The 27603-nt window shown below is 43.6% G+C and overlaps 1 protein-coding gene across 1 annotated transcript in view; it reads left to right on the top strand.

Annotated features, from left to right (window-relative positions):
• The window catches only part of LOC125285644 (histone-lysine N-methyltransferase 2A-like), a 45869-nt gene extending 22836 nt beyond the window's left edge, over positions 1-23033 (top strand). The window contains 29 exon segments of the mRNA XM_048230174.1: positions 520-612; positions 615-980; positions 2297-2410; positions 2655-2801; positions 3881-3973; positions 4210-4327; positions 4960-5073; positions 5415-5587; positions 5943-6044; positions 6350-6445; positions 8150-8226; positions 8562-8647; positions 8749-8846; positions 9256-9390; positions 9983-10141; positions 10434-10551; positions 10897-10975; positions 11582-11742; positions 12152-12304; positions 12815-15018; positions 15020-15189; positions 15442-15561; positions 16521-16642; positions 16737-16868; positions 17687-17939; positions 18726-18833; positions 19667-19750; positions 19971-20100; positions 20877-23033. Coding sequence (XP_048086131.1) covers positions 520-612; positions 615-980; positions 2297-2410; positions 2655-2801; positions 3881-3973; positions 4210-4327; positions 4960-5073; positions 5415-5587; positions 5943-6044; positions 6350-6445; positions 8150-8226; positions 8562-8647; positions 8749-8846; positions 9256-9390; positions 9983-10141; positions 10434-10551; positions 10897-10975; positions 11582-11742; positions 12152-12304; positions 12815-15018; positions 15020-15189; positions 15442-15561; positions 16521-16642; positions 16737-16868; positions 17687-17939; positions 18726-18833; positions 19667-19750; positions 19971-20100; positions 20877-21155 — 6084 coding nt within the window. The 3' untranslated portion in view covers positions 21156-23033.
• The last annotated feature ends 4570 nt before the right edge of the window (positions 23034-27603 follow it).

The raw sequence follows: 27603 nt of genomic DNA, 5'->3' as shown, positions 1-27603 counted from the left end.
GCAAATGTAAATTAGCCTGAAACTAACCACTATCACTGTAAATAAGTGAATCTGAGAAGTGAAAAAAGCTCCTTGATGATTTATAGACCTACTTGTCCTGACTTGATGTCAAACTGCCTTGTGCTGTATTAAAATAAGCCAAAACTATGCACAAGGCCGTAGAAAGGTAGACCGGATACAATTGTTCAGGCTCAGCCTGTTTTCACACATTTACTTACACAGACCTCAACATAAGGCGCATACTCAAACCGAAACTGCCTTGTGCGACAGAAAACGGTTACTGTTTTTCTGTTCTTGATACCCACCCCGAAAGCTAGAAGAAGTGAGGTTGCTTTGCTTGGCTTTTTCTGCTTGGTTTGTGCTGTAACCCTACCCTCCCTTTCCCCTCTCCTTTACTTTTCCCTGTTCATTCCTTCCCTTACCACACCCTCCTCACCCCACCCCACCCCTCCCCTCCTCTCCTCCATCTCTCCCTCCCTCCTCTCCTCTCCTCTCCTCTCCTCTTTTTCCTTGCTTCAGCAGTTACCCCCCTCACAGGCCCAGGACCTCCCTCCCTCCCACTCATCAGCGTCCGGTGGTGGTGGTTGTGGCGGCGGCAGCAGCAGAAGTCCCTCTCTGAAGCTCCGGCTGTGCCTTCAGCTGCGGCTGGAGCGTCTGCCCCCCAGCGTAGTGCGGGCGGCCGCGGCCGGGGGACCGCTGCCGCCTCACTCCTCCTCCTCCTCCTCCTCCTCCTCCCCTCCTCCCACCAGCAGCAAGAGCAGGACGGAACGTTCCGGACTGGAGCGGGTAGCGCGGCAGATAACGCGGCGCCCCACCAAGTTCACGCCCCCTGTGTTCCTCCTCCTTCCCAGAGCACGGCGCAGCACACCAACACCAACACACCCCCCAACTCGCTGGCAGCGCTCGCCAACCGCTTCGGCCAACGAGAGATGGCGTCCCGCCAGGCCAACACCGCGCACAGGGTCCGCATCGACTTCAAGGTACGGCCCCCACACATGGACACATGCAGTCACCTAAACATTAACAAACTGTTTGATGTGAAGCGGGATTTGAGTATGAATCTCTGCACAGACAAGTGGACAATTAACTGGCTCACTAACTAACTAACGAACTAACTAATGAGCCTTGATTGGCTCATACGAAACAGAAGGGTACACTGCAAAAACTGCTTATCTAATTAAATCTAACCATATTAATCTTATCAAGATGGGAAAAAAAAACTTGTTTGTAGCGTTTTCAGTATAAAGACACTTGCCTAGCTCTTTCTCGTGAAATCATTTGACCTAATTTAAGAAAAGTTTGACTTAAAATAAGACATCCCATTCTGAAACCAAGCAAATTTGTCTGCCAGTGCGTTAAGTAAATTTGTCTTGATAAGACTCCTTAAATTAAGTCAAAATGATCGTTCGAGAGTGCACTAGGTAAGTCTTTTCATATTAAACGATACCAATTAGATTTGATGTTATTATAAGATTAATAACACTTGGTTAGATTTCATTTTTTGCAGTGCACAAGCACTAGGTGGGTTTACATGGGCACTTTTAATCCGATTAGAATCAAAATAAAGGCTCAAGTGGAATAAAAAAATAAGAATTTCAGTCGGAATGAAATGGGTGGTGTATTCCGTTCTTACTCTGATTGAACAGTCATGTATACAGCCAATCGGGTTGCCTGCTGAAGCTTCTCAAGCCAAATGTAAATCCACATACAGACAAGCACAGGAAATTATTTGTGTGACTATTAAGTGTGACTGCACTTTTAGTGTGTGAGGGAGAGATAAAGGGCAACATTTAATTAGTGTTAGAGTACAATTTATGTATTTATTTATTTATTTTTGTCGTAGAGTGATTTGAGTTTTTTATTTATAGTATTTTATAATATATTCCAGACAGACAGTTTTCTAAAACCACTCAAACTATCTCCGGTAACAGGAGCCCATCTAGAGCACATCTTAGCTGAAAGAGAAAACACGCTTGGCAGTACTTGTGTCGAAAAGAGCATTGAAATTATTAAAAGTGCTATTACAGACTTTGGGTCAGTAGCAAGTTTCCCTGAAGCTGTTTGCTGACCTGCCCATTTGATTCAGGTTTCTTCTGCATGAGCTCATAAATGCTTTTTAATTGTTTTCCCCTGTATGTGTCACCGGTGTGACGAGAATGTTGGAAAATGAACGTTCAAATTCAAAATGGAATTTTAGAACCTTATAATGTTGTGGAACGGAATCTTTTGTTAGAATGTTAAACTCCCCTGCTGAAGGGTTAATGTCTGTGTGTGTGTGTGTGTGTGTATGTAATAGGAGGACTGCAGTGTCCAGAATGTGTGGCTCATGGGTGGTCTCAGCGTCCTCACCTCTATCCCCATCTCCCCAGACAGCGTCTGCCTGCTCTGTGCCAGCAAAGGAAAGCACGAGGTCTGAACACACACTCACACATACACACATGCACGCGCACACACTCACATTGTCTCTATAGGTTTTGGCTTACTAAAAACTTTATTAGAGTTCTATACTCTTCCCATTGTCCTCTCTTCCGCTACATTCTCTCCATTCATCCTCCTCTCTCTGTCTCCCTAACCCTTCTGCTTGTCATCTTCTCACCCTTTGTCATTATTTCATTTTATTCCTCCCCTCTCCCCCCCTGTGCGCTCCTCTCCAGATGGTGTATTGCCAGGTGTGCTGCGAGCCTTTCCACAGCTTCTGCCTGAAGGAGGAAGAGCGCCCCCAGGAGGGCAACAAGGAGAACTGGTGCTGCAGACGCTGCAAGTACTGCCACGTCTGTGGCCGCAAGAGCAAACACTCAAAGGTGAGAGAAGCTACTGCTGACGTTAAATAGCCCTACAGTATGTGTGGCTCCTTTAAGTGAACCTGACGTCAGTGAATTGCGAGTGAGTGAGCTAGAGAGTTTGAATCGTTTTCATTTAGGACTAAACGCTCATAAAGGGCTCAGCTTGGAATAAGCTACAGTATAGTGACCAAATCAGTGTTTGTGAGGGAAACTTAGGTTTAGTTTCAACTGCGGGTAACTGAATAAAGCTGCAACTCCTCAGACTGTATCTTATGTCCGTCTACTCTGTTGCGCACAACCTGCTGCAGCAGAAATGAAAGGAGTTAGCCCCAAAGGTTTTAATAACTTATTATGATGACCTGTCTGGAACTGAAGCATGAATGGTTAGCATATTTCTAGGTAATAATACAAAACCCAAGCTAAAGTAATGCAAATATAACACTAAAACACAACTTAGAACTAGGCCTACTTATGTACTTTCGTCCCACTAATGAGTTTGTTTATTTGTTTCCCCGACCAGCGGTAAAAGTGCAAACACACCAGCACAAGGCGGCTCTAGATAGGGCTGAGCTCCGCTCTGTTAAGGTTAAATGGCGGATCATTCATGAGAGAATTTTGAGATGCACAGATTCCCAAATGAACGCATATCCACAGATTTTGTTACAGTGGTGAAATACATTCACACCGCTGACATTATATTGAGGAAAAAGTATAGCCAACCAAGCTCAAGTAGCTCAGTGTAGCCAGACGGACCTTACGTAGACCTAAATTAGGACTTAAAAAAATATCGGCGCAAATTATCGGCCAGAATTCTGTTATCGGACCGATAATAATATTTTCATTTTTTCACTTATCGGCTAATAATATATTGGCCGCCGATATATCGTGCATCCATAGTGTTTTTAGGCAGTTGTAACTGCTGCTGGAAACGCAGAGAGAGAGTTCAGAATGTTAATGACAGGATGTGGGCCCAGAATGTGCCCCTGTCTATCCAACTGTGGTATATTACTGAAGACTGTTTATCTCTGTGTGTGTGTTTGTCTGTCTGTGTGTGTCTCTCTGTCTTTCTCTGTGTCTTTGTGTGTGTGCGCGAGCAGCCAGTGTTGCAGTGTCGGAGATGTCTCTACTGCTACCACCCCACCTGTCTTGGACCCACCTACCCTAAACCCCTCAAGTGCAACCTACCCTGGGTGAGTGTGGTCTTTCCCCTCTGGGATTATGGCTCGTAAAAGCTTCACACGCTTTCTTTCTTTTTTTTTTTTATTCAGCAAAACATGCAGTGCAGTCAGTCTGTGTGACACAATAGAAATTCACAGCCACAATGAGCTCAAGCAGAACACATATTTAGTTACGCAGCTTACAGCATTTTTTGGAGGGCGGAGGTGAGGTCCCTGTCTCCAACGTGGCGGCTGGTCTTTTGTTGCAGGTTTGCATGAAATGCATTCGCTGCAGGAGTTGTGGCATGACCCCGGGGAAGACGTGGGACATGGCCTGGAACCATGAGCAGGACCTGTGCCCTGACTGCAGTGTCCTTCATAAGCTGGGTAAAAAAACTTTACACGTACACACACACACACACACCTAAACACACGGACACAGACCTTTACAGAAAGCCCACTGTCGAAAATAAACCCATAGAGAATGTTACATTTTTACTCTTCAAAACCACGACACCACATCAAAGTGCTCTTTCAGTCAGCTTTTAAGGCACAGTAGACCAGATGGAAAGTAGATGAGTATTGCAAACATTAGAATTAAACAAGTGACGTGAAACAAGTGAATCCTGGATGTATTCCTGAGAAGGATAGCTTTTGTAGGTTATGTAACGGTCATTCACACCAAGAACTATAATTCTAACAATAGTGGCAAAAAGCATCTCTCTGGCTAATGTCTACTTATGATTACGTCCACACAAAAACTATAATGCTAATATCGTTATAGTTACAGCAATCTTCATAGTTATCTTTCCGGGTGTGAACGGCCCTTAATGCTATAATAATAGTAATAATTATAAGAAGAATAATAATAATTTTTATTTATAACACACTTTACATCAACTCAATGGCCTCAAAGTGCTAATGCAGTTATCTTCATAGTTGTCTTTCCTGGTGTGAACGGCCCTTAATGCTGGTCCTGATGTGGTCATCCTTGGCCCCCTGTCCCGTGTCTCCTCCAGGTAACGTCTGCCCAGTGTGCCAGTGCTGCTACGAAGAGGCCGGCTGCAGGAAGCGCATGATGAAATGTGCCCGCTGCACCCGCTGGGTGCACAGCAAGTGTGAGAAGATCTCGGGTGAGTGGCCCTGGCACAACCTCTCTGCCTCGGTTTTTTTGCATGCTAGGATATACCACAGCGTGTATGCCATGAAGCAAAGCTTTAATAATTACCCACTTGTGTTGAATCAGTTCTCCTCTGCTGTGCTCAAGAATCACCCATTTAAATGTCTCCTTTTGATGCCTCTTTTTTTTTTTTTTTTTTTTTCACCCACCACCCTACCTTACAATCTGTATGTCGATTATCTCTCTTTCTGTCTGTCTGTTTGTCTCTCTCTTCTTTGTTTCCTTTTTTTGTTTCTGTTTTTGTTTGTTTGTTTGTTTGATTGATTGATTGATTGATTGATTGATTTCCCTCAGATGAGGAGTGTGAGCGGATGAAGAGGCGTCCTGTGGGCGGGTTCATCTGCACGCCGTGTGGTCTGGGCAGCTGGAGGGAGGAGCTTCAGGAGGAACTACGGTCCGGCCTGCAGACAGTTCTTTCCACTCTGCTCGACTCCCCGCACACAGAGGACGTCCTCACCTGTGAACAGGTACACACACACACACACACACACACCAATGCCAGAGGATCATGGTTTTATTATTTATTTATTTATTTATTTATTTATTTATTTTTTATTTGTTTGTCTCACATTTTGGTATCCACACACACAGGAGCCCCAGTTAATCTGATGTGTAGGAGACCCACGTTGAAAAGAGACACTTGTGTTAAACAGGAACTCTGTTGACAAAGCTGGGCTCAATAGAGTAAATAATGTCATTTACTTTTACTCTCTCACACACACACACACACACACACACACACACACACAGCTCCCATTCAGTGTCTCATCACTGCAGAATATAAACTCTGGTTAACTTTGTGTGTGTGTGTTTCGTCTGCAGTGCAAAGCCTCCCCAGAGGATGCGTGTGTGAAGAGTCCCGCAGCTGTGTGTGATCTGCGTGCCGTCAGCAGGAAGCTGGAACAGGGCGGCTACAGTACCGTGGTGAGTCCACCAGGCCCTTTACACACTTTTAGATCGTCACATGCAGACGATTCCATCTCACTCTCGTGCTCTCTCTCTTTCTCACTCTATTTTATATACACACTCTTTCTCTTTTTCTTTCTTTCTTTCTATCTATCTCTCTCTCTCTCTCTCTCTTTCTCTTTCTCTGATCCACACACTCTCTTGGTTCCACTCACAGACTTAAACTATACTAATTCACTATATCAGTATAATCTAATCTCACATATAATCAAAATGTCATATTTTACCTCCTCTCACCTGTCTGTTGTTGTCTCGTGTCCCAGAGAGCTTTCAGTGAGGATGTTGCCACGGTGATGAGGAGGAAGCTGAAGGGCGAGGATGAGCATCTTCCCAATGAGCTCAAGTCCCTGTACATGCAGGTATGACCTGAGGATGGCAACCTGCGTTCAGAGCATCCACTCATTCACTACGTATTGTGCTATATAAGGGATCATGTATTGTCCGCTGGTCATTATGAAAATAAGTACCGTCATTTCCCAACTGTTAGCCGAAGTTTATACATTGATTTTGCTAAATTTCTTCAGCTATGAGGGGGGCAGTCAATATGGTATTAATATGTTTTTGTTTGTTTTTTTACTTGCAAAAGCACTGTCCTGGAGTTTATACACAATGTGGCTAATACACAGGAAATTACTGTAATACGTCCTAGGGACTTCTTTTACGATGATGACGGTTGACAATACATTATCCTGCTTATTATACGGCTACTTGCCAAAACAAGTAAAGCAACTTCATACAATGTGTCTTTAAAAAAAAAAAAAAAAAAAAGTTACTGTTTTGTGGCTTTGGCCAAGAAACAAAAGGTTTGCCACGCAAATAGAATGTGAAAGTTTTAGATGTTGCATAGCAACATATTGCTCACTTTCACTGACAATGAAATTCCATTTCGATAATTGAACAGACTACTAGCAGAATGATAAGACATAAATCAGAAGCACAAAACCTGTTGTGCCTCCGGATGTTGGGAAGGCCCATTTATGTTAATAGAACTTTCTGCAGCAATCTGAAGAGCCGTTTAATAAGTAAGGGATAATGGACGACACGGCGTTCGCTTGTCAGAAAAATAATGCACATTCGATGTGGTAATGCAACCACGGCTTGCAGCAATTGTTATTGTTCACTATGTAGTCAGCCATATAGACACAAGTGAATATTCTGAACACAGTTCAGGACTCAGGTTACTAATGTGCAACAAATCGTCCTCCTTGTATTTAGCTTCACTAAATTATGTTGATGTAGTTAAACAAAGTGCTTGCACAGGTCTGGAAAAGTGTGAATTTGGAATTAGACTTTTTTTGACCTGGATATATATATATATATATATATATATATATATATATATATATATATATATATATATATATATAAATATAAATAAATAAATGTCTTGGGTGCTGTGCCTGAAATATTGCTAATTCTATGCAATTGCCTTAAAAATGTCTAGCGTCATGCACAGTCATTTTCTTTGCAAACTTCACTCACTCCACTGGGAGGCAACACTCTGTTTGCACTAGGTTACTTATCTTACCTCCGCAGTAGATCTACTTCAGCTGTAAGTTTTAACACGCGTTCTGTGAACTTGATTTGTTGATTTAATTTTGTTCAGCTGACGCTGCCATCTGACTAATTCCACCTATGAGCCTATCAGTAACGAAGTTCGATCTTGTCATAGACATAGTAACCGACAACATTTGTTTTAATGTGACCTAGGCCTAGTATCTAATGTTATGCAGGGATTGCAAGAAAACGAGTTTGCAACAATCCCTTAGGAAAACTCTGAAGCAAAGACTGCACTGTCCATCAACAAAAACAGCATGAAGTTGAAACGTAATTTAAAGTCTCAGACATTTAAAGGGACAGGGATCACTCAAGACATAGGCCTGCACCACAACTGAGTGATGTACATCGAGGTCGTGTTACTCTCTTTTTTCACCACACATGTGTTGCGTCCCTGATCAAAGATCAAAGCCCAAATACACATGTATAATACTACAAAAAGTGGAGGTGTTATAACAATTCAACATTAAACATTAGATTTGTGTGACATTGTGTTTGTTTTGTAGTTGATGAAGGAGGCCTTCAGTTGGCTTAATGGAGGACACATGAAGACATGGGAGCCACTTTCTCAGGAATTCCCCAGGTACCCAACAGATCACATAACACTACAGTCATAACTTTTCTCCCAAACCAGTCAGTTTGATTAGAATTAAGCAGTTCAAGAGTTTTGTACCCATCATGATTATGAATCTAATCACTATTAAATTAAACATTAAAACATAAATATGATCATTTAAAACATAAACAGTGTTTCCCACAGAATTTCATTTATTGTGGTGGGCCGCCACAAATAAGTCAATGTATGGGAAACACTGATAAAAATATGGTCATTTTCAGCTAAATAATTTTGCACTGTACACCATCTCCTTATTTTTTTTTTTCCTTTCTGATCCTCATTGGTTTTCTTTTCTTCTATAGTGGTATGCTCCCAGATGCGGTGCTTCCGCCCTCTGATGAGCATAGCTATGCCCAGTGGCTTGAGAGAGACAACTTTCCTGCACAAGGTAGGGCGAATTATTAATTGATTGTAAAATCTCAGTCATGGAATGCCTTTATCAGTCTCACTCCTAACTCCTAATACTAAACAATCACTGTTTCCTCTCAGGAACTAAAGGGCTCCTGAGTCCTGGCCAAATTAAGAGGCTGTTTCAAGATAGCCGACAGTGCTCCCTTTGCCAGCAGCATGGAGATGCCATGCCCAATGTGAGTGCTAAGGCAGTTACTTTTACAGACTTTGAAGTCCCTCTGTCACTCTGTTGTTGGGTTTTTATTATTATAATTTTTTTAATGTAAACAACCCAACTGCAGTTTGATAGAAATGACCAGGGATTGACAATAAAAACAACAGCAATGATTTTTGCACATTTGTGAAGGTTGACTTCATGTATACATACGTACTTTTTCGCTGCAATCATAGATTTCATGAAGTTCACAGTCCTTTTCATCTTTGAAAGTTTGGGCATACCTCTTCGAGACCCACACCTCTCCATCCTATATGTCTGTCTGTCTCTCTCTCTCTCTCTCTTTATGTCTCTCTCTGTCTCTCTTTCTCTCTCTCTCTCTCTCTCTCTCTGTCTCTCTCTCTCTCTCTTTTTCTCTTTCTCCCCTCCAGGAGGCGGGCAGGTTGTTGTATCTGGGTCAGAATGACTGGGCTCACGTTAACTGCTGCATCTGGTCTGCTGAGGTGCAGGAGGACAAGGGGGCCCTGCTGCATGTCCACAGCGCTGTGGCCAGGGGGCGCTTAATGGTGAGAACAGCCTGCAGAAATGCCGCAGTTGTGCTTAAACACACCAACATTTTGGGGAAATTTAGTTTATTAAGTAATTTGCCATCTACTCTTAAATTAGAGGATCCATACCCTTCTCTTCTTTCTGTGTGTCAATGACTCATTCTGACAGTCAGGCTAGCTTAGCGTGATTCACTAGAAGAGGGTTACACCAGTCAGCCTATAGCCAAAAGGTAGTGTGTTAACCACCTTGCTTCTTTTTAACCAACAGTAAGGATTTGTTTAAAACTAGCAAGCTACAGACGTCTACAGAACAGTCTGAAGCCAGGTTTTCCACCTCTTCTCTCCCTAACCCCAATTTCTCCCTTTCTGTGTGTTCCTCATTGATCTGTTACTATTCACCTTATTCGCTCAGCGGCCATTGTATAAACCAAAACGAGGCTGCAGGGTACACAAACTACAAGATTGTTGTGTTCTCTGCTTTCGCCAGTAGGTGGCGAAAATGCATTAATGATATAGTCAGTGTAGCCTGTATCCTAGTTTTGGTTTACACAATGGCCCCGACAAGGCGAATGCTACTACTGCTCATCTCTCCAACCCCCTCTGTCCCTAGCGCTGTGACCGGTGTGGCCTGTCGGGGGCGACTGTGGGCTGCTGCCTCAGCTCCTGCCAGAGTAACTTCCACTTTATGTGCGCCCGGATCCGCAACTGCGTCTTTCAGGAGGACCAAAATGTGTATTGCCACAAGCACTGTGACCTCATCAATGGCAAGGTGTGTGTGGGACTCTAGATGGCCAGTTTGGTGCCTTGCATAGCAGCCACCACCATCTCTCTGTGTGTGTGTGTGTGTGTGTGTGCGTGTGTGCGCGCGCGCATATGAGTGATTGTGAGACATGAACTTCTAAAACGGTTTGAGTGCTCAGAGGAGTGGAAAAGAACTATATACATACATACCTTTTACCATTTTTGCATTTTTTTTTTTTACAAACACTTCAAAATGTAGAAATACAACATAAGAATTGACTTGTTTCTACTTAGACATGTCTATTTTTTGTTCCTGGTAGGAGGTGACTGGTAGTGGTTTTGAAGTTTTGCGGCGCATATATGTGGATTTTGAAGGATTCAGTCTCCGCCGGAAGTTCCTCACAGGCCTGGAGCCAGACATCATTAACATGATGATTGGTAAGTCAGGTGCTGAAGTAATTTCTTTTCAAATATACATACATCTACCTTTATGATTATTTCAGATATATACAGGAGAGATGTTACTTTTCTAGGGCTATGTGTAGGGGTTTTCCACAGCGCCCAATCAACAACCAAGCCTATTTACAGTCAAAAACAAAATCACTAACGGCAACCTTTGTGGACATTTCACTGGGGATATCAAATGCAGTGTAAAGTAATTAAACTCTGTAGAAAATCACAAACTCAAAAGAGGGTATTGCAGTGAGTTCTCATCTGTCCTTTCTTGCCATCAGACTTTATGTGTGGAGTTTTCAAGTTTTCATTCTTTTTTACTCGTTTCAGGCTCTCTCCAGATCCATCATTTGGGGGTGTTGTCAGAGCTGTCTGCAAACTCAGGAAAGCTGTTCCCCGTGGGTTACCAGTGAGTAGCACTCCTGCTAGTTTCTTTGAAATGCCTAGACACACACACACACACACACACACACACACACTACACACATGCGTTACCAGTGAGTAGATGAGATGTTTTTACCCTGCTGCTGACCGTCTGTTGCCATGCTGAGTCATCGGATGAAGGATAACAGCAATAGTGGTTGGATGAATTATAGTTTAATATGATGAAATTGGAGTAGCATACAGTATAATTGTATAATAATATAGTATAATATAATCACATTTTGAAATGGTTAGAGATGGCCTTCAAGAAGAGTTGTAATAGACACTTACACTTTGATGTTTTTTTTTTGTTTGTTTTTGTTTAGGCTAAATTTTGAACAGGTTTTATATATATATTGTCTATCTTATTGTTGTATGTCACTTTGGACGAATATATCTGCCAAGAACCATAACCATAGCTATAACCATATCCATGGCCATAACCATAGCTATATCCATGGCCATAACTATATCCATAACCATATCCATAGCCATAACCATATCCATGGCCATAAGTATATCCATAGCCATAACTATATCCATAACTATATCCATGGCTATAACCATAATGTTGCTCTATACGTGTGTACAGGTGCTCCCGCTGGTACTGGAGCACAGTGAACCCTTATGTCCGCTGCAAGTACACCTGTCAGGTGAGGGAGGCTCAGCCCAGCCCGCCAAAGCAAGTGTTCCGAGATGGCCACTGCCAGGGCAGCAACCAGACCATTGCCCACAGTCCAACACCAGTCCAGGGTAAGCCTGGTTAAGCATGCAGCCTTCAGGGTTTCCACGGGTCATGGAATTTTGTTGTAGCAGTTTCAAATATTCTTAATCCAAATATATTTCCACGTAGAATTGGTGTGTATCTGGTTATTAGCTTCCTCTGCTTGTTTGAGTAGTGATGGTTAGCCCAACTTTGTTTATTCAATGTCCACTTCATCTTCTGCTCTGAAATCTCATTATAGGTCATGAAAATTCAGGTTTTTGTCAGGGAAAAGTCATGGAATTTTACATTTGACTTTGAGTGGGAACCGTGGTGTGTGTGTGACTAGCTTAACCCATATATGAGAAAATGGCCTGTAAAGTTAGGAATACCAGTGATGGAAAAATCTAGTACTGCTTGTGTCAAGCGTTTTTGCCTATGTGGTGTTTGTCTCTGTAGCCATGGAGACCAAAGCTGCGGCTACATCACAGCCTGTGGAGATTCCCATTGGTACCCCGTCACCGAAAGCCAAACCGGATGCTGGATCCAAATCAGGTTACTCACACCTTAGAAGGCCAGTAGGAGGACTATGTAGACCGCTACCTTCCCCAGGTGAGCTCCCCTGTTGATGGTAACATCCATGAGCGATGCGGTATGATGTGAAATGGGTGATGCAGGATGTGGTGATTGCTAGTAATTAACGGTACCTCCACTTTGTTCCTGACAACAATCTGGTGCTTCACAGGAAATTACCAGTCATGCAGTAGAATAAAAGGGATCACCTAAGCACACAGATTTTTGGACTGCTTAGTGCAATGTGAACAAGGTGCACATTGTTTTACATTAACAAGGTTTCTGTTCACATTTTCCAAACTAAGCAATTCAAACATCTGTGTGCTCCAGTCATCCCCCCCAGTTCTGCTTGTGGTGATTGCTGTCGTGGGCGTGCTAGAGCAGAGGTAGTGCAGCCCCCGTGCTACTCACCACTGTGTCCCTTTTGATAAGAAAGTGAATGCGAAGTATCAGGCGCTTGCACCTTTACCTTTGTAATTCTGTGGTCTAAAATTGTTATGATTGTTCTGTGCCAGAAGTGCTCACCTGTTGCTGCGTGCTGTGCTCCAGGTAACGCCAGCTCCAAGTCCCATCACATCCTGACCATCAGCGATCTTGTGAAACCCGCCCGCCTGGGCTGCCTCAACCACCGTCGCGGGGGCCATAGCATACTCCCCTCGAGCGGCAGCAGCCCACTTCTCCCCAGGTCGCTTCCCTTCAGCTCCCCAAACCGATCCTCCCCCTCCTCCCCGACATCTCCACTTGCCTCCTCCGGACATTTGCCTCTTCACGCCGCTGTCGGCAACCTCCCCGCAACACTCCGCCACTCGCCAAGAGTTCCGCAGCCATTCCGTGTCAGCCAGCCCGAGTCAGCGGAGGTTCCGCAAGACTTCCTGGCTTCATCCGAGCCCGAGGATGCCGCCGAGATGCCCATCTACGGCCTGGACACTGAGGAGCATAGTGATGAGCAGGCCATCCTCTTAGTCGCAGACGAGCTGTCTGCCGACCCAAACAACGGCGACGAGGATACGGTGATTTTAGTCACGGACCAGGGGGTGCCCTATGGACACTTCGATGTGGATGCAGACGAGGCGGTAGCCTCGGTGTTGAACGCCAAGCTGGAGTTCAACGAGGCCCTGCTGCACGAGGACATGGTGCTTCAGTACAGAGCTCACACAGGTGAGGATGAGGAAGACGAGATGAGAGAAGGGGAGGAAGAAGAAGAAGGAGGAGGAAGAGATGAGATGGAGGTTGCCCAGACTGAAGAGTACTCTGTAGATGCATGTACGTCAACCGGCTCCAAAGAACCCTCTCCTCCCAACTCTGCAGTGGAAGTGCTGGGGAACGACTCCTCGGATGACGATGGTGGCGACAACAATGTGGACCACTATTTGAATTTCTCGAGGACCGTGGTTTTGCACGATGCGTCCAAGGACGCGGCACAAGCAGGCCTGTCCTGCCTTCCTACTTCAGGGACCATCTCGCAGCTGGATGGAGCTGACAACGAATCGGAGAGCGACGCAGGGGAAGTGACTGGAGAAGACGATTGTCAGGAAATGGGAATGCCATCGTCTCAGGAATCAGAGCCATCGTCAGGAACAAGTTCCAGTGAAGGACATGCTAGTACTGTAACAACATTAAACATTTGTTCTAAAACTTCTGCTGCAGCATCAGTTGCATCTTCAAAACCTGTAATCCTTGTAGGTACTCAAAACAGTGTCTTGCTGGACCACAAGACTGGCAAGTTTGTATCTGCAGATGTTGGCTCGACAATAGATTTGACAAAAGATTCCCAAGATGGCGACTCTTCAACAGACTCTGTAAGTATGGACGAAGTGATGCCACAGCCAGATGTACGACAGCTGCCTGTTAAAACCCGACCTTTTAGCAACCCAAGGGTGCGGCTCATTGAAACGTCATCTGCACCAACCCACATAACTGTGAACCCACCAGTTGCTTCCTCTCGACAACCTCGGAAGAAAGTAGGTAAGATCCCCGCACCTGTGGGTAGGCCTCGTAAGATCATCCCATCTACCTCCTCGCCAGCGTTCCGTGCTGTACCCCTAAAAGATCCCGTAACTGCGGCTCCTATTGTAATCAATGGTTTTGGGTCACCATCACAACTGAACGAAACCCCTAAAGGAAAACCGATTGCCATTCGCCTGACTACCCCAAAGCCGATACAACCACAGGGAGGTGTAGCGACGGGCACATCCAAGCCCCCTCAGATTCTTCTGGTCAATCGCTTCGGTCAGATCCTGGTGAAAGACCCTCAGAGCAACACCTTCCAGAGCCCCAATGCAGCATCATCGCCTTCCCTAAGCAACATCAGCCAGATCGCCAAGATCATCCACAGTCGGAACGTCCTGCCACGTCCAGTTCCAAAGATTCTGGTGGCCCCCGTTTCTTCGCAGTGCACTGTGGTGCCTCAAAGTGTGGGAGTCACAACACACATCATCTCTTACACCAGCAGTTCTGGCTCAGCAACCCCCACTAATGTCTGGGTGCGGAAGTTGAACATGCCCGAAGGAGCGGTGCTAGCCCAGCAGGTCACTCAAAGCCAGAGCGGCAAACCCTCCAACGTCCGAATTAAGAATGTCACCATTCCCCCAAGGTCAGAGCCAGGGAGAAATGGCTCAGGCTATTATCGACAAAGCAATGGCCAGCCACCGCGACGTACTGCGATCTCCCAACCTGAGCCCGTCCCAGTTCACGGTACACCCTTTCCTGAACAAACTGGAGTCTCCTCAGCCAATAGCAACTCTCCCGTCGGAACTGAAGAGAACCAGGCCAGCTATTCTGGCCCGATCGGCACCCCAGGTGCGGGTTAAGAGGGTATCCTCTGTGTCTGAACGTGTCGGAGTAAAGAAATGTCGTGCAGACTTCTTGCCACCGGCGCCCCCTACGGACAAGGAGGATCCTAATGGCAGCACAGCAGCCTCCAGGTCAGAAACCTCTCTGGTCATTATTATTATGTTCTACCTTTGCACTGTGTAAAGCAAAGATCTTCACTTGTGTCATCTGTGCCTGTGCTATAGTGTGACTGACTCATACAACAACTTGAGCTAACCTTAGCATGCCAGACACAAACCATTACACCCCTAATCATTATATTTTTTATGTGCAGTGTACTACGTAAACTTTTCTCTCATTCTGACAGTATAATTATATTTTCATCACACATATTCATCACACAGAGCTAGTGGCGTTCGTATGAAAACTCCATCATCAAAGGATATCTTGGCCCTTGATCAGCTAAAACCTGACTGTCCTGAACAGCCAAAACCTGACGTCCCCAAACCAGTTGTTTCCAAAAGGTAAAATATCTAAATAGAGAATCAAAGTGTGACGTCCGTAGAAACCAAATTTCTGTTCTACACAAACCAAATTAAAAACGTGAAATACTAGGCTAGACCAAAGTTATCTATCTTTTTTTGCGTATTGATAAGCAGTTTGCTTTTCCGATAATTGAAGCAGTTATTGAGAATAGATCGTCTTTAACAACTAACATTGTGTAAACCACTGTCAACATGGTGCCGTGCTTAGCTCCTGAATGCAATCATGTTTTGATCTGTAGTGATTCTCTTGAATTTGATTTATTCTCATTTTCAAAGAAACAACACAGCGAAGCAATAGAAAAACGTCATCTAGGTTTGGTTGTTTAGAACCGAAAATTTGGTTGCCCGGACAACGTGACGTCCTTTGGTACTGTATTCTATCTATAAATAAGGAACATGCCAACTTTTTGACACTGTGAGCCTAGCTTATGATTCACTGGAAGTGGGTTAGAACAGTTAGCCTATAGCTCCCTTTTCGCTATAGGCTATCTATAGGCTAACTGGTCTAACCCACTTCCAGTGAATCATAATATTACATAACATTATTGCACACAGAGAAAATATATTCCAATTGAAAAAATTGTGCCGTCTGTTTACATGGCGTACATTCTATTTCAATCAGGTGCTCTCAAGCGCTTTAGAATCTTTGATCGGAATAGCCGTTCTTGCTTACTTTACCTTGAGAAGATTGACCATATACATGACTGGTCAATCGGAATAGGAACAGAATACACCACCTTTTTCATTCCGATTGAAATTCTGATCGGATCGGCGGTTTTATTCCGATCAAGGTGTTTATATGTGTATTCTCTTCCGATTGAGCTGTTATTCCGAATATTTTAATCGGAATAAAAATGTCCATCTAAACATACCTAGTGTTATACCATCACTGCTTTGGTGTTTTTCAATTCCCTAAAATCTGTCCCAATACTTCCCAGGGAGACGGCTAAAGATGACCGACCAACTGTCCCCAAAGAAGCTAACGGTGGAGTCCCGGCAAAAACCCATGTTTGGGTTAGTGCTCGAGACGGTGACCTATCTGACTGGGGTCCCTACTCAGGTGTGTTACGGGTCCATAACCTTCTAGAACTTTCTACAATTATCTAAGCAGTAGAAGAAATGTAGCATCTTCTTCCTTCTGATGGTCTTGACAGGGTTGAGTTCCGATGAGGAGTCTTCGCCCCCTAAGCGGTCACCCACCGAGTCACCGATGAAGGACCAGCCTCGTTTGAGCTTCGTCATCACCAGCGACGACGGCTTCAAGGTGGAGGCTGACAGTATAGAAGGTGGGTCTGCAAACCAAAGCTCTCAAACTATTTTCAAGCTCAAACACAAACTGTTTTATAACCATAGTCTGTAGAAAGGGAAATAAGTGCTACTAGGCTTCACTAGCTTGTCCAACAGCAGGTGCTCTTTAGTGTGGTGCAGGTACAGGTCACACCCAGGATTTAAAAAAAAAAAAAAAAAAAAAAAAACAAAGCACTCAGTCTTCACATAAATGCAAGTTTATATTGTGGGCAAACAAGCACAGACAACGTGTTTCGACCTCTAGGTGTTTACAATGTTTTACAGATACACAATCATCAGACTGGAATAAATAGCAGCTGTGTAGAATCCAGTGGCTGAGTGTTTATGCTTCGCCAGAGGGAGGCGCTAAAACACATGAGTCCCATACAGAAGAAGAAATATATACATATAAAGTCGACATCAAGCTTGCAGACAATGACATAATGAATGGCAAAGTCACAAAAATGGAAAGTATTCTACCCTATCGAGAGCTTATCAAGAGCTACCCCATTGAGAGACACCAAACATCAATTTACAAAAGTCTTCAGAAAACCCAACCATTTTGGGTTATAACAATTCTCTCTTTTTTTTTTTTTTTTTCCCTCTGTGTCCATTTCTCTTTCTCTCTCATGCTCCCTCTTTCTCTCCCTCCTCGTCTCCATGCCTCTCCCCCTGCTTTCTTTCCCTCCCCTTCTATCTCTTTCCATTTTTTTTCCTTCTCTCTCTCTCTGGCCCCCCATTCTGTCTGCCTCTGCTCCTGTTGTCTCCTCCTCCTCCTCCTCCTCCTTTCTCTCTCCCCATAATTACCCTTGCGCAGTGGCGTGGCGTGCGGTGTTGGAGGGCGTCCAGGAGGCGCGGATCGGCTGCGGGATGCGGCAGCTGCCCGTGAGTGTGCTCAGCGGCGCCCAGCTGCTTGGCGTGGTGCACAACGCCGTGCTCTACCTGCTGGAGCAGCTGCAGGGCGCCTCCAAGTGCAGCGGGTACCGCTTCCGATTCCACCCACAGGAGAAGCCCGAGGAGGAACTACCCATCAACCCCAGCGGCTGCGCTCGGGCCGAGATCTACCAGCGGTGAGGGCTAGCAAAGCGACTAGATGGATAGGATAGATAGATAGATAGATAGATAGATAGATAGATAGAAAAAGACAGACAGACAGACAATACATAACATACATATGATCGATCCCCAAGGGGAAATTTAAGAAACTGACCTGCTGCTTAACTCAACCGGATGATTGGGAAATGAACAACTAGTCTAGTCTGACTGTCTACAAACAGATTCCACATAGTCTTCAGGCTGCAGACAGAGTACAGTACAGCTATATGCAACAAACTCCCATTGAGAACTTCAATGCTTCAGAGCTAGGGGGGGAAAATGTGTCTCAAAATATTTTCAAGTTTAGTGATTAAAACTGAACTTGTTTTATGAACACTGTGCATTCTACATGATGGTCACCAAGAACCATCATCAGCAGTGCAGTGTTTTTGAGCAGTGATGTTTTGTATTCTGCTGACAACCTCTCTGTTCAGCTCCCAATCAAATGGGAGTTAAGACGCGGCAGAAAAGGCTGCGGCAGACGCCTGAGGACAGTTGCCTTTGAGCGGTGAAAGCAATCTGTGTTTTGGCGGAAAAGAAATTGACTACTAGTCTCAATCTAAGATTGAATGTTTCATTCCTTCTGTCTCCCATCTAAAGCTTGTCGTTTATGACTATCTGTTATATAAAGGAACAGTTTAGTTTGATGAAAAGAAATATAAGACAAAAGTGTACACAGGGTAAGGGGCATTTGAATGTTTAATTCCTAGGCTCTAAACACTCACATCTGTCTATCATATGCATGGCTGTGTCTTCTGCAGGAAGTCCACCTTCGACATGTTTGACTTCCTGGCGTCTCAGCACCGAAAGCTCCCAGAGTACACGGCTCTAGATGAAGAGGAGGACGACCTCCCACTCAAATCCACCAGGTTGGAGTTTAACCTTTCCATCAGACCCCTTGTGAGAGAATCTCTCCTTTGTCCACATGCTTTCCACATAGTTTTGTACTGTGCATCAGTACTGATCTTGTGGACATTCAAGATTCACTCATAGCTTTCTATTGAGTGGTGAAGATCCTCCATTATGCCAATTTTTGCAAAACGCCCCTGTCAGTGAGACATATTTTGATCTGTTGCCCTGCCTTGAAAACCAAAAGACAACAATTTTATCATCAAAATTCTATAGCTGATGTTTTTAGTAAGGTCCCACCTTTTGAAGGTTGTAGAATATCTTATTAGCATAGATTTTAAGAAACATATTTAAGTTTCTATAACACACAATGCTCTGGCCATTAAATAGCCTGAGTTGCGGAAATGGGCTTAAATTAAACAAACAAACAAGCTGATCTTGTGGCCTCTGTCGCTGCCCTCCAGCTCCACACATTCCATGTCTCCTCTTGGTTAGGTTACTTTTTAGTGACTAAGTGACTAATATTTTGCCTTTTGAGCTATTGATGTTGATATTGATGCTCTTCTTATATGAAGGTACCCTGATGAAGGTCTATGGCCCTTCTAAATCTAAGATTGCAAGGGAAACAGGCATTGTGTAGTAGGTTTTGTAGTTCCACTCTTTTTTTTTTTTTTTTTTTTTTATATGAAAAGAGATTTTTATGAGCTGGCTGTAGGAAAACATTGTCACCCATTACCCAGGTTGTAATGAAGTTCTGAATTATTTGAAAGTTCTAAATGATTTGAAAGTTCTGAATGATTTGAAAGTTCTGAATGTAGTGCTGGTTTCACTGAGGCACTTTGTCGTCCTGCAGGCGCGCCACCAACAGCGAGCTTCCTGTGGCCATGAGGTTCAGGCACTTGAAGAGAACCTCCAAGGAAGCTGTGGGGGTCTACAGGTAAGTTATCAACTAAGGGTCTGAGTCCTTTTCAGCAAAGAAAAGTGTTTTTATTTTCATTATTGTTTATTATTATTCATCTGAAGAACACTGTAATAGCCTACCTTGACTGTGTAGGCTATTATTTTCAAATTCAGATGAAAATGCACTGTTCATAACTGTTTCTAACTGGTCGTGACAGTTCGTAACTGATCTCTCTGGTTCTCTATTATTTTGTTAGATCTCCCATCCATGGGCGTGGTCTGTTCTGCAAAAGGAACATTGAGGCGGGTGAGATGGTGATCGAGTATGCCGGGAATGTCATCCGATCCGTTCTCACAGACAAGCGGGAAAAGCACTATGACAGAAAGGTTTGTGCAAGAAAGAAGGAACCTTGAAAACTGACTTGTCAGTCATTGTGTATCTTTTCTACAAATGCTGCATTTCCTCTTTTGTTTGTGTGTGTGGTCCTTGATTCTAAGGCGATAAAAATATAATACAAAAATAAAAAGCTAATTTCTAGGTGGTGTTGTGTGTCCTATTAGCTTTGTAAATGGAGTGCCTGCACCACTCGTGAAATCAAGTAACACTTAATTTTTGATTGAGACATTGCTTCATGAACATAGGAAGGACTATACATGTTTCTGTTGTTGTTGAGCTCAGACATCACCAACTGTTTTTTTCTCAGAATCCCTGATTTCGCCTTTAAAGCTGCAGATGGCAAGATTTTTTTTGATCATATTTACTGAAACCGACACTATGCTCCGACAAAACGACATAAATCAAAAATTTTGCTAAGTCCCCTCGTTCTGTCAGACTTGCCAACTGCAGCTTTAAAAGTCAGTCTGCATTTTCTGCTCTCCCTTTATTATTTAAGTCTGATAGCAATAATTTTACGATTAAAATTATTAATAATTTAATTGCCATGTGGCCCTTCTTGGTTTAAAACAGACACCCTCCCCTCCCCCAATCAAATGCTAATGTAGTGGTTCAAGGGGCTGTCAGGTATACAGGACAAAGGATGTTACCTTGATATAATGTATCCATGTGTCATGAAATGTTTGCCAGTCTAAGATTAATATTAAGTAATTATTCACCACAATTACTTTCAAGTCCTAAATTATCCCCTTGTTTCTGTTTCTCGCAGGGCATTGGCTGTTACATGTTCCGAATCGACGACTTTGACGTTGTGGATGCCACGATGCATGGCAACGCGGCAGCACGATTCATCAACCACTCGTGCGACCCCAACTGTTACTCGCGCGTCATCAGCGTAGACGGTCTGAAGCATATAGTCATCTTCGCTCTGCGGAAGGTCCTCCGCGGCGAGGAGCTCACATACGACTACAAGTTCCCCAAGGAGGACGCCAACAGCAAGCTGCACTGCAACTGCGGTGCTAGGCGCTGCCGGCGCTTCCTCAACTGAAGAGGGCGCTAGCCAGCAATGAGGCCAGGAGGCGCTAACAAAGAGAGAAGAAAAAAAAGAAGAAAAAGTGGGTGGAGGACAAGGAAAGACAGGAATTGAGTTGCGTCAAGGTGGAAGTTATGCTGCTCCATTAGGGTGTAGGGTGGTAAATGCTCTGGATTCAGGTGTAGGTTTGCCCTGTAGTAAAAAAAAAAAAAAAAAAAAAAAAAAAGCAGACATGTTAAGCGGTCCAGCATAAGTGGTGTGAGCTCTATCTACTTCAGAGGCTGGGAAGGGGAGGGGAGGTGTGGTATGGGCAGGGAGCTTGATGCAGGGTTATCCACATTTGCCTGTTACAGAGCCACACTTGCACCAACAAGATGCTTTAAAAAAAAAAAAGAGGGAACAAACCAGGGAACAATGATATGCATCAGGGACTAAAAGGCCCGGTCGCTCCCAGCGGTCATGATCTCTTTAGGGGGAGGTCTAATCATCATGAAGGTGATGAGATTTTGTTGTTCGTGCTGAAGAAGACCCCATGGCAAATGACCCATTCATGTGAAAATAACATCTGGATTTTGTCCCACTTCCCTCAATTCTTCATACTCACGACTGAACCATTCTTGCCACTGTACTCTTCACCTCTGAAAACTCACAACTTAGCCCCTTGATCTTCCCTTTCACTTATTAAGAGAGTTCCTTCTACTCTCTCTCCTCTCCTAGGACTCGTTGCCTCCTGTCATGAGCAGGTTATATATATGCTTGACTCTTCTGAGCCTAAGAGAGTACTGTGTTGTGATCTCATGTCTTTTGCTGAAGCGCAACCCTCTGGGCAGTGTGGGTAAAACTGACAAAAGAACCCTCTGCAGTCCCTCATCGGGTTCGTCGGGTTGTACCCACAATGTCTTTGGACAGGCCAGGTTAACAGTCTCAAACAGGGACTCGTTGGAAATGCAGCTTTATCACACAGCAAACAAACGGTCTCGTCACTCTTTGACGTTTGTTGGAGCAGCTATATTTTTTACTGCAGAACTATTGAAATGCAGGGAAGATGTGATGTTTCTTTCTACTGAACACCTTGCTGTTTCGAGTGACTTAAATCTATGTAGGTGCTACTTGAAGACAACCAACTCTTACCAGTGAAGTAGACCCAGTTCATAAGTAGAGCCTGCTTTGATCCTGTATAGAGAAAAAAATGCTTTTCTAGATTTTCTTTTTATTTTCTTTGGTTTTCTTTATGGCTGCTGTGACAAGTTTATAGAGGTTCTTAGGCACCCAGAGTGGAACAAAACATCACAAATTCACCTCCCCTAAAATAATTTTATGATTGTTGTTTTTTGTTTGTTTGTTTTTTTTTGTCCTAGTGATTGTTCATAACAGAAATACAGTAGGAACCCTTGAAGTGTTAAATACAGCATCCTCAGAACAGCCATTTCTCTGTCCTCCTTTGTGTTTTACCAGCACAGCAGCGGAGCCCTATTCCATCGTTGGCCTCGATCTTGTTGAGATGTTGTTGAATCCTAAAGTGGCATCAAGGACTACAGAATAGACACAAAACCCCAAACGTAGCCTCCCTGACCCTCAATGTCAGCAGATCTCCTTAGTCTGTAAGGAGTGAGCCATGTTGGGAAGTATGTTGTTGCTTGCTTGAATGGGTGACCTCTTCTGACAGTCCAGAACTTCATGTTTTGCTTTACCAGTAGTCAGGTCGGAAATGTACAGGTGCACACATTTAAATTTTGAGTGATAACTTACCTGCTGTTCTAGCACAAATTTGAAAATGTTGTCTGTATATAGTTGTCTACAGAAATTTCCTAACTTGTTCAAATTTTTTACGCACTTTTTTTAATTTATGATGCTATGATCTAAAATAAAGGTGTTAATGATGTTTGAAGAAAATTGTGTCAGTGTTGTTAAATAAAAATGGGAAGCTGAAAGAAATCTGTGATCTAAAATGATAGAACACTTCTTAATCTGAGATCTAAGATTGTTTCATTCTTATCAATCTTCGCTCCAAGATGGATCAGCACAGAATCTGAGATCCAGGATGATTCGGTGCTTTTTTCAGTTACAGAGCTAAGATGACTCAGCACTTTTCTGTCTGTAATCTAAAGTGATGGAGTGCCTCTCATTTCCCTTATTCCATCCCAGAAGAGGAAGACACTTGAGGCTCATACAGAAGTAGACTAATAACACAGCTTTTCACCTGGTTTGCCCCCAAACTCAAAGGAGAAATCCTGCGATTTTCCACAAAGATCTCTGTTTTTCGAGGTAAACAATTGGTCTTACCTAGCTCGAGTTGCTAGTTCCATCAACTTAAGCAGCCAGGCAGCTACAGCGCTCTACTCTGGGGGCATGATGAACATGGGGGCTCACATACATGTCCTCAGAGTGTAGTGCTGTAGCGGCCTGGTGAAGGCAGCTTAGTCCCGACCTACATGAAATTGTTGTGAGTGGTGAATTTCATCAAAACCCGGCCCTTAAAAGCGCGTCTATTCTCCGCACTTTGCAAAGAGATGGTAGCTGTACTGTTTCACAGCGAGGCAAGGTGGCTTTCCCGAGGTAAAGTGCTGTCGTGCGTGTTTGAGCTCGGAGTCGCCTGTTCTTGGAGGAAGAGCGCATGTTTGAATCTGCAAGCACGTTCACTAATGAACATTTCTTGACGAAGCTGACCTATCTTAGCGATATTTCAGTTAAATGTCCAGTTACAAGGCAAAGACAAGCACCTACCTCACCTAGCAAAAAAGATTAGGCCTACTGCATTCACCAAAAAAAGTTCTGATTCGGGAGCCACTCTTGTGATCCCATGTATTAAACAGTAGGCCTACATCACATCCCTGCAAAGTTTATTTCAAAAATATTTCCCAACCAGCAGTGCTCAGTATGACTGGATTATGGATCCATTTAATGCAGCATGTTGGTATTTCATTGAATATATTGTACAATGCTGTAAAATGGCCTATGCTTCCTAATATGTTGCTGGAAAACAGAAATATGTGTGTTATGTATTTATTTATTATTATATCTGCAGTACCAGCTGATTTTAACTCTGTTGAAGAGGATATATTTAGAACTTGTCATTATTTCAATAAATTTGACAATTTTAAGCTTGACCTACCACTTTCTTAGAGCGATGAGGGACAGGTGGGGCTCGAGAATGCCCCCTTGATCAAAGTGGGGAATGAAAGAAAAAGTTTGAGAACCACTGCTGTAAGCCAACATGAAGCAGGTAGCTCACTGTGCCGGGATTAGTGTGTGCTTCACCTCACTGTGTGCTGAGTGTGTTTCACTAATTCACAGATTGGGATAAATGCAAAGACCAAATTTCCCTCAAGGGATCAAAAGACTATACTTATACTTAAGCATATTGTTTTTGCTCATTCTTTAATGTGCCCCTTGCAGTACTTTGTCTAGGCAGGACTGTGGTAGCGTAACCTGACTTGCCAGATGAATTTCATTCCGCCTAGCTCCACTCACATCCATCTGGGATCGGTTCCGTTGAGAGTGATTTCGACACCAGATTGTATGGTAGAGCCAATCAGGACGCAGGGCGGAGTTTCATAGATGTGGCGTGAGCGTAGAAGCGACTGTGAGACTGTTCTCAGCGTCACGGGTTGGCTTCGATGTGAGTGGTTGAAGTAGCACGTCAATAGATGACGGACAAGTGGCTTATCCATCATATGCGGATATAGGATTTTTTTTTAGGATATATAAGGATTTTTTGATAAGGACCGGCCTTCTGAAGCACCACTCCAATGGATCGATCCCAGATGGATGAGTGGAGCTAGGCGGAACAAAATTCATCTGGCGAGAGTCAGGTTAGTGGTAGCGTAGTGATTAACCCGTTCAGCATGATGCAAGCTTCTGGGTACTCAGATTAGAGTCAGCCTATCAAAGTCCTCCAAATTGATAATCCACGTGCTGGAATTTGGTTTTACTCTCTAACATTGCGAAATGAGGGCATGGGTCTATATTTGCTCACAGACTGCTGTAATAACAAATGTTTTTTATGTAACTTTAAACCAAACAACTTGCAGTACCAAACAGAAGCATGTCCTAACACTAACAATAATATGAACTTTGTCCACCTTCAAATGACTGGTAATGACTGGCTTGTGTTACACCTATAAATATGTAAATAAGTGTTTGCCCATTTAGGTCTTTCAGTATGGACCCTTTCAAGAGAGTTCCATTATCAGCATCATAGTTGGCCCCACAAGACTTCCTTTTTAACATTCCATATGTTATCTTAATGCAGAGGAAGTAGATTGGGGCCCAAATAGAACGTTCAAGCATTGTTTTTGTTTTTATTGTTGAAAGGGTCTATAAAATGTGTTGTTGCCTCAAGATATCTGCTATGCATGCCGTGTTTTTTTTTTTTTTTAGCACTAGAAATTGCAGCATTAAAAAAGGCGTGTTTGGCTAGATTAGAATGATAAGTTCTGAAAGTAGTAAATTGTGGCTGTCTTAAGCCAGCAGCTGTTTAATACATTCTGTTTGCGTGGGTATTGATTTGACTGCTGACCCTAAACCAGCAGGCGTCCTGTTAGGGTTGCAACTGAACTTTACCATCCAGGGTCGATCTTCCTATCGACGCTTTGGGTTGGGCTCTGTACATACAAAAATGTGCTATATAAATAAAAGTGACTTGACTGATTTCAGTACATAAAGCTGAACAAGAGCTCCTGAGCTGCTGAATCTCTTCAGACAGTTTCCAAGGTAAGATTCTCACGGACATCTCATGACGTGCTGAAACCATAGTCTATAAAAAAAAGGACTAAAACCTATTCTTAAAAGCATTTTTTGTTTTTTACAATAAGCCAACACTATCAGTGATTTAGTATTTAATTATAATATTTATTATTAAATTATTATTAATGATTAGTTACTGTTCCGTCTTTATAGTTGTGAATCTCTGAAGTTCTCTGAAAATCTGACGTTTTGCTTGATGAAATGTTACCTTCCAGGTATCCTGGCATCACCATGAGGAAGCTTCCACTTATCACCCTCCTCCTGGCCGCTCTAGCCTTTAGTAAGCAGAAGCTCTCTTCTCAGATGCCTAACAGTGATGATGTTTCTCAGTGAAAACAAGCACTGTCTGCCTGTTTAGCCACAAGTGATGTGTGAATGCACACAGTGTCTGTTTGTATGTTTACCCGATTGCATGAAGGCGGATTCTGAAAAGACTTGAATACATCATGGAACTTTACATCCATGCGATTAAGCAATTGCAACATGTAATAACCACAAAGTGTAGACACTGAATGATTTTACACTTTTGGAACTTGGTCCTACCCTGGAAATCCAGAGTTCTCACGGGAGCACAATTTGAATTTGCTCAGCGAGTCACTCTGGCAATGGGGGATTCGACTTAAACTGACTGCATAACGTGATTATTTCGAGATTCTGATACGTTTTCAACCCAGAATTGTGCATACGTCATGGTTGAAAACGTATCAGAATCTCGAAATAATCACGTTATGCAGTCAGCTTAAGATGGCTGCACGCGGCTACATGACGTTGAATCCCCCTATGGAGTAATGATGCTCATTACTTATGTCTCTTGTATCGTGGGGCACCAATCACATCAGTCTATCTGATATAGGTGAGCTAAACAGAGGACGACAGCGCTGCAACTTCAGAAAGTACGGAATCAGTCAGTAAACATCGGTCGTAGTGTTATCCAATTGCGTCGAAGTCCAGAATCATTCAGTAAACATTGGTCGCAGTGTCACCCAATTGCGTGCAGTGAGATTTTCAAATGCATGCTTGGTGCCGCCCCTGGTGCTGAGTTGGGCTATTACATTAGTCATGACCAGACCCTTAATCTTTCTAGACTTCCAGGGTCTGGATTTCCAGGTTATCTTGGTCCCATAGTGGTTATGTTTGGGGAGTGGAGAGCTGAACCCCTTTAAAGGTAAACTATGCAGTATTGGCAGTTTCCTTACTGTTTTCTCAGTTTTTGCTTCTTTTTCGCTGGCTCTGTCATGACGAATGTCTGAGAAACTCCATCGCTACCTTTTTCTAGCGGGTGTCTGGCGTGTATGTGTATTTGAATGCAGTAAAGCAATTTGTTACACTTGTTATACTTCCTGACACTGAGGCCATCGGCCCGCCGGCCCACAGTTGCAAGGGTGGTTTTTCCGCTCACAGGCGCTAGGGGAAGTGAGACGGCCACCATTCAACCCGAAAAAAGTCATATAACCATTCCAATGACTCTGAAGCTGTTAAATGAAGGTAAATTAAGTTAAAAAACTTGCATATTAAGCTAAAAAACCTGCATAGTGTGCCTTTAAATGGAACCCGGTGTGGTGGTGGTAGTAGTGTTCTGTGCGGCCATTTTAACTCCTGTCTACTCTCTAAAGGTGCAAAGGGTGTCCGTGCTCCAAGACAAGCGAACCCCATTATTAGCGACCTGTGGTTTCTGTATGATCAGGCCATGGAGGAGATTGGCAAGGCAGTTGGAGAA

The sequence above is a fragment of the Alosa alosa genome, chromosome 20 (assembly GCF_017589495.1).
Source record: "Alosa alosa isolate M-15738 ecotype Scorff River chromosome 20, AALO_Geno_1.1, whole genome shotgun sequence".
Taxonomy (NCBI): Eukaryota; Metazoa; Chordata; class Actinopteri; order Clupeiformes; family Clupeidae; genus Alosa; species Alosa alosa.
Note: the sequence above shows the minus strand (reverse complement) of the source record. Positions and strands in the feature narration are given on the sequence as shown.